Consider the following 14,052-nt stretch of genomic DNA (forward strand, 5'->3'; position numbering starts at 1 on the left):
TCATTTAGATACGAACAGAAGTAGTATATCAAAACAGCCTCATTATTTTTTTAGATGGACTTTTTAGTAAGTAAATCCTAATTAAATAGATACAATAAATTTTGTGAATAAAAAGGGAATAATAGTTTCTCCAGTCACTCCTTCCATATACAGCTTTGGATCAATCAATAAATATTTATTGGGATAGGCAAAAAATATCATATACATAGAAAACAGAAGGAAATGAATGTGTAGGAAAACTACCACTATGAAAAATTTTCTAATTACTTTTGCCCTGTTGCATAAGAGCATTTATGTTTAAACAGTAATTGAATTTCAAAACAGATACTGATATCAGAGGATATGCTATTTAAGATGACGACCTTTCATTCCCAACAAAGAAACCTCTTCAGGAAATAGGTAATGAAAGCTGTTAAGTGCTGCATGCCCCTCTCATTCAAGTTTAATGCCCAACCTGTATCTTTTTACATTCCCAAAATATCCCTGGGCAGCGTTTGCCCAAGCAAATGTTCTAAAACCAAGTAACAGCAAAAATGCTTGCGAGGTATAAACCCAATGAGAAGTGATTATATGGTTCTTGACCTTGAGGGATGTAAGTATAATTATCAACATCTTATTTAAACAATATCACTGCAACTCATATGACTTCCTCCCCAAGATTACTATTACCCTTAATCAACAAATGTCAAAATTAATAATTTACCCAAAGAATGCAGAATTGTGACATAGACACAGAGACAAAACATAATTTTAGGCACCAGTTTTGATGTACTTGAGATAGTCGGTGATTCTATGAAATATTTGATCCCAGAAGGAGCAACAGAGAAAAAACTGAGGGGCTGGTCGGTCGGTGAGTCCATGACAGAAACAAGGAACTCGGTTCGTCCCTGGTAATTTTTGAAGTGTCCTCTTCTCTTCAGATACAAAGCAATATTCCAGAACTGTGGATTGATATGAAATGAAAGATAATAAAGAAAAGCTCTGTTCTGAAAAGCAAAACCCAGAATGAATAAGTCATGGAGATTCTTTACTTCCTGTGACAGCCTAATTCCCCAGGTGCTGAGAGATGGCACAAAGAGTGACAGGTATTGTTCAGGAAGGATTATGGGCGGGATCAACCAGTTCTGCTGAGTAGACTGTGCATCTGGTTCGTGAGCAAACGTGGACCTGTCTCCCTGGAAAGCAAACCAGGGCCACCTGAGAAGAGGCTATGGAAGCTAACACCCAGCTCTTGAGGGTCATCCAGGAAATGCGGGCAGAGATGGACAAGCTGGAGAAAGAGAATCAGGCCCTCCGGATGAAGCTGTCCTCAAGTAGTCAGAGAACCCTGGGCTCAGGGGCAGAATCAGGAGACGAAGGGGAAGAAGAAGTCACAGACCTTGGTAACCTCGGAAAAGCACCTGGACAATCTCCAGCAACCCTTCACGGCGGTGTTTCCACTGATCCAGCCCCTGTGCAGGGACACCAAGGTACCGAACACCTGTAGCGTTCCTGGGCGGGGCACATCTTTGCAAGTATCTCCTACTAGTAGGTTTATTTTGTTCTTCCATAACCGCAATGTTTTTGGTATTAACAGTGGTGAGTTCCATCCTTTTTTTTTTTTAAGGTAGACTAGCCTTGAATCCCAAGGCAAAAATTTCCTAGCTTCTTCAAGCAACATATTTTAGCAACATTAAAGCTATTTCCAGATATTCCTGGAAAGATAAACATGGTAGGTTTGTGGGAATCAGTCACATTAAAAACAATGTGTTTTTTTCCTTTTTGACTTCAAGCACTCAAATGCTACGTAACTGAACACTGACTGGGCATGGGTCAAATGGCAGGCTCACTTATTAAGCTAGAATGATGTTGCACGATAGCTCAGTATATGGCTAGCAAAGTCAGACAAATATGGTTGCCAATGATTTGTCACTCATTAGCCACCTGACTCAGAACTAGTTATTAGAAATCTTTACTCTTTGTTTTCTTCATTCAGAAATATTGAAGTACCTATCTCACATGGTTGTGACTAAGTGCTGAATATAACACCTAACAAATACCCAAGACATGGCAAATACCATTTCTTGTCCATGTTTTACAAAGAGCTTTACTGTCCCACATGAAATATATGTTGCACATAATTCAAACTCCTATATACATTGAAGACTTCAAGATGCATGGTCAATGTCTGATATAGTCTAAAAATCAAATCTCTCGTGTTTATGGGAATTTTGACTGTGAATACTATACATTAAGTCAGAAATCAGCAGGGTGAAAAGTGCATTCTATATTTGTCCATGCTTGCCTACACACTGCATATTCAAATAAAATTGATATACATAATTAAGTACTCAAAGCTCTTAATATCATCTGTCAAAGGCTTCAGGCGATGCTGTTTAGAGGTTCTGAACAGCTTGGCAATGGAACATGTTATATTTACCAGCTGGTTTTCTCTGTGACAGAGGTTTCTCTCTCTAATATGGGACCCTATATTTCAAAGTGGGGAACAGATCCCAGAGTCTTTTCCTGTTTCTTAAGTACAGTTCTGGATCTGAATGGTCCTGTCTGCTAGTTATTTAATAAAACTGAACAATAAAACCTATAAGGAGGTTAAGCCCTGCTCCTAGTGAAAAAAAGATATTGACATCCGTAATATATCCTCATTCTGGGGTTACTCGACCTCTGCACTCTCGGCATTTTGAACTAGTTTTATAACTGCAGTGCATTGAGAAGCTTTCCTAGTTTCTAAACACTAGATGTCAGTAGCACCTGGTTCTCCCCCTCCAGTCATGACCATCAAAAACGTCTTTAGACTTTCCAAATGTCACCTAGAGGACGGACTTTCCCCCAGTTGAAAAAAATTGCCTTATTCCAAAGGCAGCACTCCTTGAAATTTATTTTCTATGATGCTGATCTTAATGAAAAAATAAGCTGGGTTTTAGCATATCTTATGCTATTATTCTAAAATAAATATTACACTGTTCAAAGAACAAAGAATATTACCCTTTAAAATCTCAGGACCTGAATGCCATCAAGCTGAGAGGAGGTTTGAGTAAGAATCAAGCACACAGTTGATCTCATACTTCTTCAGCACATAGATGGTAACTTCCAATAAGAATATTAGCATTGAGTATGAAAAAACTGTTGATGAAATTCTGGGAATTCTTGCCAGTTGCACCAATAAAGTGTAAAAAGAAATATGATTTAAATGTGTGCGTGGAAGCCCAGTGGAGTTACTTTAAATGATATTTATCTGTATCTTATATGTGATGTGTTATTAGGAAAGCAAGTGTCATTAGAGGAAAGAACACTGACCTGAGTATGGAGACACCTGGGTTTGTAGTCCCAGTTTTGTAATAGTTGGTCAATGCCGGGTAAAATTTCTGATCTTAGCATCCTCATGTGAAAATGAATGGATTGGATTAGAAGCCTTCCATGGCCTATTCCAACTGTAAAATTCTGTGCTTCTGTGAATGTAATATGCTTTTATGATCACTCTCCTCTTCTGTAAAACGAAGATGGTGATAGAATCTATCTCATTGGACCGTTGAAAGGATTATATGACGTACACAAGACTCAACATGAGCTGATTAGTAGTGGTTGTCTTAATACCACTGGCTATGTCAGAAAAATATCACTTGCCTTGAGTAGAAGCTTTTTATCAGCAGTTTTAATAAGATCTTGACAATATCAATTAAAATTCAAATTTGCCACCAAATCATGGACATTTGCAACTAGAGAGGAACTATAGAGATATTTTCTTATTTTATGGTTGAGGATATAGGACTCAGGGAGATTGTTTTCAATCCTTTCTTGAAAACAGAATAATAGAAACATATTCTTTGAGAAGGAACCATGTGAAATAGGGAGTATAAGTCTCATTTTAAGAAAGGGAACAATTAAAGAGGACCTGGGAGCAAATAACTTGGAACTAAAAGTCCTCAATTGGTTCTATGGTATGTGCAGTGACACAAAATAAGATTTCATGAGTGGAGAAGCCTGCTTGCCCATCACTAACCTGAGGGCATTGCATCACCAGAGTTACATCATAGCTCAGGGACAGAGCTCCTTGGTGATATATATACATTTTATATATGAAATATATATATAGACATTACAATGAGAATACAGAACAACTACTCAGAATGAATCTTTGTTGGATAAATTATTTGTGGAAACACCTGCAATCGTGTATAAGCATTTGGTAGATGGAAATCCAACCAGCATTTCAGGGCTGTTGCCTTCCCCCTCCCCCACTGCGCAATCTCACTGTGGTAGTATTCAGCAAGGGGGGATTTGGTGCACAGGAGACCAAAGAAACCACTCCTTACTGGGAGCCCCCAGCACTGTTGGTCACCTGACTCTCTTCCATCTGCTCGTCTCCTTTGCTGGCAAATAAACTGCACTCAGCAGTGATCTTTGAAGTTGTGCTAATACCCCTGAGATGCAGTGTTGAATATCTTTTCCCTTTATTGATAAGAAATGAATGGACACCGGTCATTTGTGACCTGAGAAATGAACAAGGAGCCTATTTGCTAATCAGTCAAACTGAAGTGTCGGTCCCAAATAAGAATAAAATTAACTTTGCTATCAAAAGCATGATTTCCTCTGTTATGTCTCCCTACCATCCAGTATAGAGTGTTTTATAATCCTTTTAAGCAGAATCATTTATGCTGGTCAACAGTCATAAACCTGTTTTTAGACAATTCATAGAAGTTCTATATCATTACCAAAGGAAGTGTTAAAAGAAAATCTATGAACATTATTTGCAATTAGATTTGAACTTAAACTCTGCCTGACTAAAATGTCATCTTCCTCTCTTCCAAACTACAAAAAGCTGAGGCAGCCTCCACTCTACAATGGCCATAATAATTTGTAGTCTGTGTTCTGCAGAGCTGGACAGCAAACTTAAATAAGTAGTTGTATTTCAGGCACTCTCAAAACTTAAATGCAATGCAAGCCTTTCTTATACTTCTATGCTAGTTAATGGCAAAGCTGTGAGGAGAAAGAATAAAGATTCAACATTTATTAAGTGCTCCAGAAAATAGGAACCAACCCACAAGGTCAGTGTTGTTAGCTCCACTGGTAATAATTGGATGTTTAAGTAGATGTCAGACAGACCCCAGGTCAGAGTATTACAGGGTCAGAGCTGGCATTTAGACCAAGTTAGACTCCCTAAAACTTCTTTAATCAAGGTGCTTTAGCTACAAGGAACAGAGATTTGTTTCACCTCAAGAAAACAATTTGTTAGAAGACGCTTATGAACAGAAATTAAATTGGAAGCCCTCAGAAACTAAGACCATAAATCTCTCCATCTCTCAGGAACACTCCAGTTTCCCACACAAGGCATCTTTGCTTCGTTCCACAAGTCCACTTCTCTTTCATCTTTTGTTCTACAGGCTTCCTCATAATAACCATCTCAACTCAAGCCAAGACACACAATTATAGGCCAGTTAGCAGCAGCCGCTGGTTCACTTATTTATGACCATTCAGGTAATGAGGAAGTGTGAGAAGCAGGTTCTTCTAGAATCAGCAGTGAGGAAGCTGTCCAGAACTGGCATCTCCAGAAGATCCATGTTCTGGCCATTTGAAAGCCTTGTTTTATTATCTCTTTATGTCCAGGTCTCTTTTCACAGGATGCATCCTTAAAGGTCTTCCCTCTCCACACCATCTAAATAGCCTCCAGACCCCTCCTTCATCCATCTCTATCTACTTGCCTTCATCAGCCTAATTTGACTTCCTAGACCTATCACTACTTGAATTTTACATACATATATTTTTTACCATCTGTATGCCATATAAGGTGAGTTCTAGACAGGCAAGACTTTCGTATTATTTTCTACCACATCCCTTTCTCTTAAAAAAGTGCCTGGCATATGGTCAGCACTCAATTATTTGTAAAATAAACCAATGAATAAATATTTTTATGTGAAAAAACTAATCAAAAACAATAATTTTGTTTAGGTTCATTTTGATAAAGCACTTTCAACATAATTTTCCATTGTGGACATCATCAAAGGTAGGATTTTTAAACTTGAATTTTGTGTCTCCTGTACAGGCAATGTCATGATTGTTAGACGCTATTCCATTTCCTCACCAGTTCATTCATTTGCTGCAAATGATCCCTGGAAAGCTGGGAAAAGACATCCAAATCATGGAATTCTAGAATCTCAGGGAACAGTAAAATCACTGGCATGTGCTTCAATTAAGAAGGCAGACAATGAAGAAGAGATGTTTGCAGCAGATTCTTTTGCCAGCAACAATTCCAACCAAAGAGCTTTTCCTGAGCCTGTTTTGGGTGGCAGGTAATGTACCATCTGCCTCAAGCTAAGAACAGGTGCTTACTGTGAGCGCTACTGACACTTTCTTCTGGATAAGCAAGATCTCACCTAGTGGAGGAAACAAAACCAAATTGGCTAGTAGGCCAAAATCATTTCCATTTCACTTGTTCCAGTGTCAGGAATCAAAAGAAACTAATTTATTTGAGATCAAAAGACACTGTAATAGACGCTTCTTATCAGTGAAACGCACTTAGTCTTCACTCACCCAGCACTAATGATCTCACTGTGAGCGAGGCACTGGAGATACATGACTCAGGGTAAGCAAATGTTACATTGAAACTTTTATTTAATGGCAAAGACACACAAGTAAAATTGCCCTCTGAAGAGAGTGTGTCTCAGGGAGAAGACACAGTTACTTTAGGAGCTGAGCGCAGAATTTCTCTATGAGAGAGAATTGTTCTTGTAGAGAAAAGTGCCTCCATGGACTCTTTAGGATACAAGAAAGGCATGATCTGAGAGGACCAAGAGACAAAAAGAAAAGTAACCTGTTCTGCAAAATACTTGAGTTGGTGTTTAGGGAGTTAGGAAGAGCCTGAGAATGAGAGAGATTTGAGAAAACATTTGTGAGGCAGGCTGGGAATCTTCCAGAGGAAAGTTGGCCAGGGGCCACAGCAGAGGGCAGAGACGAGGCTCTTCCAGAACAGGATTGTCAAGATCCAGCATAATTTCTCCGCTCATGTTGCTGGAGCATGACCTCCCCTACCAGACAGTCTGCATTCCTGCTTTCCCATTCCCAGGTAGGCCCTGATGCTTTAGGAAAAGTCTCTTCGCCTTTGTCTCCTATGAGGAGGACGAAAATCACGAAGAGGCCTGGGTTTCATGATCAGCTTATCACAGGGAAAAGAAAATGGAACAAATATGGCTAGAGAGAGGAAAAGTGAGTCATCCAATCAAGGGACAACCATAAGTAATAGGCTTGCAGGAATTCTCATAAATAATGGAAAGAGCACTGGACTTCCCACAGGATGCAGGATATAAAGGTTGAGCCAGTTTTACTTGACTTTTACAAGACAGGATGAAAAACTGTGTTTCGCTTATAGAAAGTTGTATTATAGGACAGAGAGAGTAAATAGACTGAATCATGAAGGACAACTGGATTTTGGCAGGCAAATTAAAAGGGAAAGGTTATCCCAGGTAAAGCAAAGAAGACGAGAGAAGAAACCGTGTCTGTGAGGAATCCAAAAGAAGTGAAGTGAATAAGGACAGAGAAAACGAGCAGATCCATTACAAAAGGCCTTCTTCGGAAAGCCGTGTGCTTTACCCTGTAATTACTGGGATGTTAGTAAAAAAACTTCTTCATGAAAAGTCTTAAAAAGCAAGTGTATTCAGAAACTAGCATAACAAATACCAGTGTATTCACCTGCAAGAATTTTGCCATATTTTGTTCAGGTATTTTTATATATAAAAGGAAAAAGTGTTACTAATAAAGAGAAAGCTCCTCTCTCTTCCCTGGTCCTGCCTAGGGGCAAGTGTTATCGTGGAGTTTGTTTCTATCCTTTCAGTCTACAGTTTATATTTTCATTACATTCGTTCATTCATTCAACAAATGAATCCCAGGGGGTGCCCTCTCTGCTGGGCAGGATTCTATGCCCTGAGAGACACAGAGAAACAAAATTGTCACAAGTGCTGCCCATGGGAAGCATTTGCCTTCAGAATAACATGATCATCACTAATCATGAAAATGCATAAAGAGTATATTATATTATATTATATATTGTATTAATTATATTATATTATATTATATTATATTATATTATATTATATTATATTATATTATATTATATTAGTTTAGTTTAATAAATACTAAAAAGAAAAGTAAACCAATTAGAAGGAAAGACAAAGGATTAGAGGAGAAGCATCATTGAAAATTTCTATATCGTGGCCAGAAAACGCCTTGCCACTTGGGTAAAGAAGGCAGATACTTGGTGGGGAAGCTTTCCCAGCATTGAGAACAGCACATGCAAGAGATCCCGGTGGGCGCATGGCTGGCGTTTGAGGCAAGGCAAGGCAGCTGGTGAGAATACAATGGGGTGAGCAAGTGAGAGAGCCGAGGCTGCAGGCAGAGCGCCAAGGGGTGGCCTTCCACTTGCTTCCAGCCACTCTGCATTTATTCCAAAGGGAATTGGGGCCATAACAAACTCTTTTCATTTAAAAAGAAAGATCATGTTGGGAGCCCTGTTTTGAAAAGACTGTAGGAAACAATAAAGAAAACAAGGAGACCAGGTTTAAGACTATAATAATCACGTAGACAAGAGATGATCATTTCTTGGATGGGAGTAATAACAGTGGATGTGGTTTCTGGATAGGTTTTGAAGATAAAGTCAGTAAGATTTTCTGACAGCACAGATGTGGGATATGGAAACAAGAAGTGTGCCCCAACCATTGTGTTTCAATGGGTATATTGATGCAAGAAAGGCAGAGAAGTGTCCTTTTCTTAAAAAAAAAATTTTACATATATATATATATAAGAGCCAATGAATGTCCACTGGAAAAAAAGTTACAAATCACAAAAATAAATGTAATATATAAAGTAAAAAGTATAAGAAGGAAAATATTCCATAATTCCACCAACTGAATAACTATTTAGATTTTGATGGAGATCTTTCCAGACTTGTATCTACATATTTTGACATTGGACAGTACATATATTTTAATGTTTTATTTTTTGCACTTAAACCATTGTATTCTCATAGACCAACAATATTAACTAAGAAACATAGTATTACTAATTTTCCTATTTTGATTTATATTATTTTCCGTGATAGTTTGGGAACCTAGCCGATGTTTATAATTAATGTATTACTTCTCTGAAACAGAAATCTCTTTCCATTTCCATGCTGCCAAAGAATAAACTATTTAGAACACTATAGATGTAAACTACTTAGAACAAATCCATTTCTAACTTAAAATCTACAATAATGTGAAAGATTGAGCCATTTGCAGGATTGTTGTACCACAAGTCCACACCAGCTTAAATTCAATAGCTAGGTTGGCATAAAATCCTATAGATAGAGAAAACTGTTGGGAGAAGGAATTAAGCATGTATTTTTTTGTTGAAATCCTTTTTTATTTTGTCTTTTACTTCCTCAGAAATTAACTAGTAAAGTAACATATCATCACACTATTCCTCTGATGTTTAGTAAATTCATTTACTTTCTAACAGCTTTCAAAGAATTTTACAAAGATCTTTTAAGAACCAGTTGTTTGAATTGCTTTTGAATTGATCAGACATCATATCTAATTTGCTTGTGAACTTTTCCATCATTTTACCAAGAAAATATTTTACAGAATAATGCCAATGGAAATATTTCTAAGAAACATTCTCTCCAGAAACTAGAGATAGAATTTTAATTTTTCCTTAATTTTTACATAGAAATCCAATTTTTTCCTGTTGCCTTTGAGAAAAAAAAATCTCAGGCAGTTGAGAAGATCAGGGAAAAGTGTCCATATAGACAATTAAAATTAGAAATGCTGTTTTATTCATTTTACTGATAGGAAAAACCAGAGACATTAAAATAAGTAAATTCCTTACTTTTTCTACAGCAAAGTAGTTAAGAAGGCAGTCTCTGGAACCAGATGGCTAAAATCCCAAGTCCTTCATTTACAAACAACACGGCCTTGGAAAAGTCACTAGTCTGTCCTGGGCATAGTTTACTCTTTTGTAAAAAGGGACTCATAACAGCAGTTACTTCACCATCTTGGGAAGAATAATTGAGACCATGAAGGGAGTGCTACCAAGTGGCACAGTAATCACTGTTTTATTGTTCTCAATACATGGAACCCCTGGCCTTCCAAGGGAGGGTGCAGATGCATTCCCCTAGATGCACCACTAAATGCCATCAGTGACATTAGAGCCTTATCTAATAACAAAACAGAGGAAGAATAGAGTTAGAGAAAAGGCAATAATCTGAAACACTATTCTTTAGACTTATTCCTGGGAGCAGTTTATCCTTGTTTATGTCAGAATTCTATATAACAGGGGAAGGCAGTGCACACAATGAAAAGGTTTCAGCCCTCAGACAAGATGCATCATTGCTTTTGCTCCTCTCCCCTTTATTGTTTAGGCGTGATTGATATTCAGTTAATTTAAAGTCCATAACTGCAGATTGATCTAGGTCATAAATTAATTGCCTCAAATTTCTACTTCATTGCAACCGAAAAGCTTTGGTGTGAAAGATCCTTTGCCTGAGACAGCATGACATCCTTCCACTCTAAACATCAAACTAATAATCCTCAGACACACAGATTCTCCCTCAGTAGTCTCAAATGGCCATTTTATCAGCACTATTCATCGGGCTTAATTAAAAGCCAATTCCAATATATTTTCTTGCATTATTGGTGAACCACTTAATAAAGAAAGTATTGCTATATTTAATGTGAAATATTAATATGATATATTTTACTACTTGAGGCAGTATTTGGCAGTATTTATTACTTGGGAAAGTAATAAATGTTTTGTATAGAGGCTCCCTAAAGTGTCGTATTTATCTTCTGCTTTCTTTAGGGACAAGATAAAGGCAGTCAGTTTCCTGTTACCCATGGATATGTCTTCATATTCCAAAAATTCAAGTTCTTTGAAATACTCACCAAATCAGACTACAAACCAGCTAAACACCATTGCAGAATAGGATGTGTGAGGTGGAGAAATTTAAGAAAGAGCTGATTTTGAAGAGATGGGAACACTGAGACCTCCCTGGGTCAGTGTCCTCCCCTGCAAAGAGCCGTGGCAAGATGCCCAGGAAGATGTGTGAAACACCCAGCACTGGGTCAGTGAACTTGGCCAATAAATGGAAGCAATTACTTTATGTTCTTGTTGAATATGAGTGTTGATGTGAGTACAGTGGCTATTGTAGTCTCTCTGTGCTACATGTGAGCTATTAGCTATAATTAAATTAAACTCTGTGCTAAGGGTTCAGTATCAGTGTTATGCCATTAGGAAATGCTACTGTTTACATTATAAGTGTCACTTTCCAGATGAAATGATAACAAATCTAGGAGAAAAGGTCTATTTTATTTTTATTAATGGCATAGAAGCAACAGTGATTATCCTTAGAGTTAATTGTGGAGCTATTTCACTGATACTATCTCATTTGGTCTTTTAATATCCTGTGTCTGGTATGTAGAACAAACACAGCAGACTCCCATAGCGTACACAGTGGGCTCAGAGTAATTATGGGATGGCAAAGACACTAAACCTGGTTGGTAGGAGAGAAAAAAATAAGGTGCAGATGATCATTCCTTAGGAGTTGGAAATCTCAGAACTCCCTCAATTCCTGAACTTCTAGACAAGAGAGCATCTCCCCTCCCTGGTTTACAGCAATCATGTTCTAATACCAACACCCTTTTTAAACAAATGTCATATTAAAATCTCCAGAGTGCTAAAATGTAGATCCTTTGGTTCCACCACAGACCAACTGACCTGGCTGGAGAGGTTGGAGGTGGGCAGGGAGAAGACCAGAAATTCACACTTTAAACAGGCCTTCCCAGGTGATTTCTACCATGCAACTGTGCTTGCAACCTGCTATTGCAAATACTAAGAAACATAGTCCAGGGCTCCCAAAATCTGGCACCAAGTTGAAGTGAAAATAGTGAGGCAAGAAAATGGGAGGAATAGTCCCCCCATTTTTAAGAAAGTGGATGAGACAGACTTATAGAAGGGAGATGAATAAATCAATGAATATCTTGAGGTAGAAGCCACATCATGGGTCAAATTCTTCTTTTATTTATGATACTCACTTAAGATTAATAATATTCTCAACATTGTAACAAATATACAATAAGGTAAGGTTACAACTGGAGGGGAAAGATAGAAATGAGATGTCAAAATGCACTGGCCTGGGAATAAAGACACACACCAAGTAGACAACTAAAATATTAACCTATGAGATGACTGACCTGTTTCATTTATGCACAATTATATTCTCAAAATAGAGAATTTTGTGTCAACATTGATTTAAAGAAACATTTCCCAAACATTAAAAAAAAAAGGCAGTAAATGACAACCACCCAGATTACAATGTCATAACTGACAAAGTTATATAATGGCAAATCACCCCCAAGGCCGAGCTCAGCGCCAAGTGTGCAATAGGCTTTTCGTATATGTCCATGAATTACACTGAATTAACAATAACAAGAGTCTAATACTACCCAGGAAAAACTAGGCCCCATCAAATTTAAACTGTGAAGTCACATTTAATATTATGATGAAAAACACAAAGCCCCACCTCTATTCCCTGTTGTGTTTGATAGTAAACCCTCTGAGCATATTTTTAAATAAAATGAACTACAAAGAACATGAAATGTACCTCAGTCATGCTCTGCTCCGCTGGTTATATTTGTCTTCTTCTATGCCCCAAACATTCGTACATTGGGAACTCAGATGCCTGCCAGGGACAGGGAAGTTAACACAAATAAGTGGGGACTTGGCAGAACAGACACGCCATGCCCCATCCAAAGGGTGCCACAGCCACTCACCTTCATGATGGTATGGGAGAAAGCAGACACTGTACTGTCACTTGGTCTGTCTTTCAAGAGATGTTAAGATCTGGATCTTTGTGCAAAATCTCCTAATTCGTAAATACTGGCAATGGGTTCAATTTCTAAAACATTGTGAACACCAAACACATAGGTTTAAGATACCAGATTTCAACCTTTGACTGAAGTGCAGTTGCTTAATAGAGAGCCGGAACAAGAAGATGGGTCTGGGAAGCTACCATTTGGAGACTGGAAAGAGGAGAAGGAAGTTTGAAGTTGGGAAAAGAGAATAAGGTGGTACGAAAAGTGAAGTCTATGTAGATTGAAAGGCTGAAGTTTGTATCCTCACAAAAATGTACTTTAATCTAGAGCCAATACACATTTGCTTTGAGAACCAAAACATAATGTGAGAAAGCATGAGCTGAGTTTTGTTTTAAAACTTTTCATTATCTACTTTAACCTATTTTACATTTTTACTTGTATAAAAGTCTTGGGGGTGGGAGATAAGACATACACAAAAGCAAACAATCTGCCTGACATTTTTCCCTTCAGAAGATTCTGAAGTCTGAAGATCATAGAATTTTCCAGCACAATTCTGGTTCCAGGCCATAATTTCAAAAACCAAGTGGATCTCAGGGAAGTTACTCCAACAATCTGAAGTTGACAGGGTTTGTATCAAAGCCAGAGCCAGAACCCACATATAGAAGTTCCATGATGCCCCCTAAATTTGTTACACTAAGCCAGCCATTAAATTTAAAAATGTTTGTAAGTTGAGGTGAGGCATTCTCAACAAGTGAAGATGATCTCGATGTTCTCAATGTCCAGGGTATCTAGGGATCAAATGAGACCATGTATGTGAATATGTTACGTAAGACACCAAACAAATACAAGACACTTGTTTTTTTCCATTCAAAACAAAGACTCCTAACATTTGTCTAATTGTTAATCAATGTGTTAAATTGATAAATATGTTTATGTAAATTTTCTAGCTTCTGTATTTTCTAGCTTTTGATTTTCTCTTGGGTAAGTTGGTTTGATGTTTTACCACTGGGAATTGCTCAAGGATATTAATAGAATTGAGGGTTTATGTTCAATATACAGTGGATTCTCACTGCTCCTGGTCCCTATGTTCTATAAAGTCATTATAAACACTGAATGAGTGAATACTGAACAATTGCTTCTGAGGGAAATACACAGTTGGGTTCCTGTGAGCCTTTGATCACAAAATTTTCATCAGTGAGTCCATACATAAGCTTGT

The 14,052-nt window shown here is 37.7% G+C and overlaps 1 protein-coding gene across 1 annotated transcript; it reads left to right on the forward strand.

The window, feature by feature from the left end:
- Positions 1 to 1,122: 1,122 nt before the first annotated feature.
- Positions 1,123 to 11,233, forward strand: CCDC195 (coiled-coil domain containing 195). The gene is made up of 3 exons (XM_036913694.2): positions 1,123 to 1,469; positions 6,038 to 6,284; positions 10,825 to 11,233. The coding sequence occupies exons 1-3, from the start codon at positions 1,211 to 1,213 to the stop codon at positions 10,946 to 10,948; spliced, it is 630 nt and encodes a 209-aa protein (XP_036769589.2). The 5' UTR covers positions 1,123 to 1,210; the 3' UTR covers positions 10,949 to 11,233.
- Positions 11,234 to 14,052: the final 2,819 nt, after the last annotated feature.

This window comes from Manis pentadactyla, chromosome 6 (genome assembly GCF_030020395.1).
Source record: "Manis pentadactyla isolate mManPen7 chromosome 6, mManPen7.hap1, whole genome shotgun sequence".
Lineage (NCBI taxonomy): Eukaryota > Metazoa > Chordata > Mammalia > Pholidota > Manidae > Manis > Manis pentadactyla.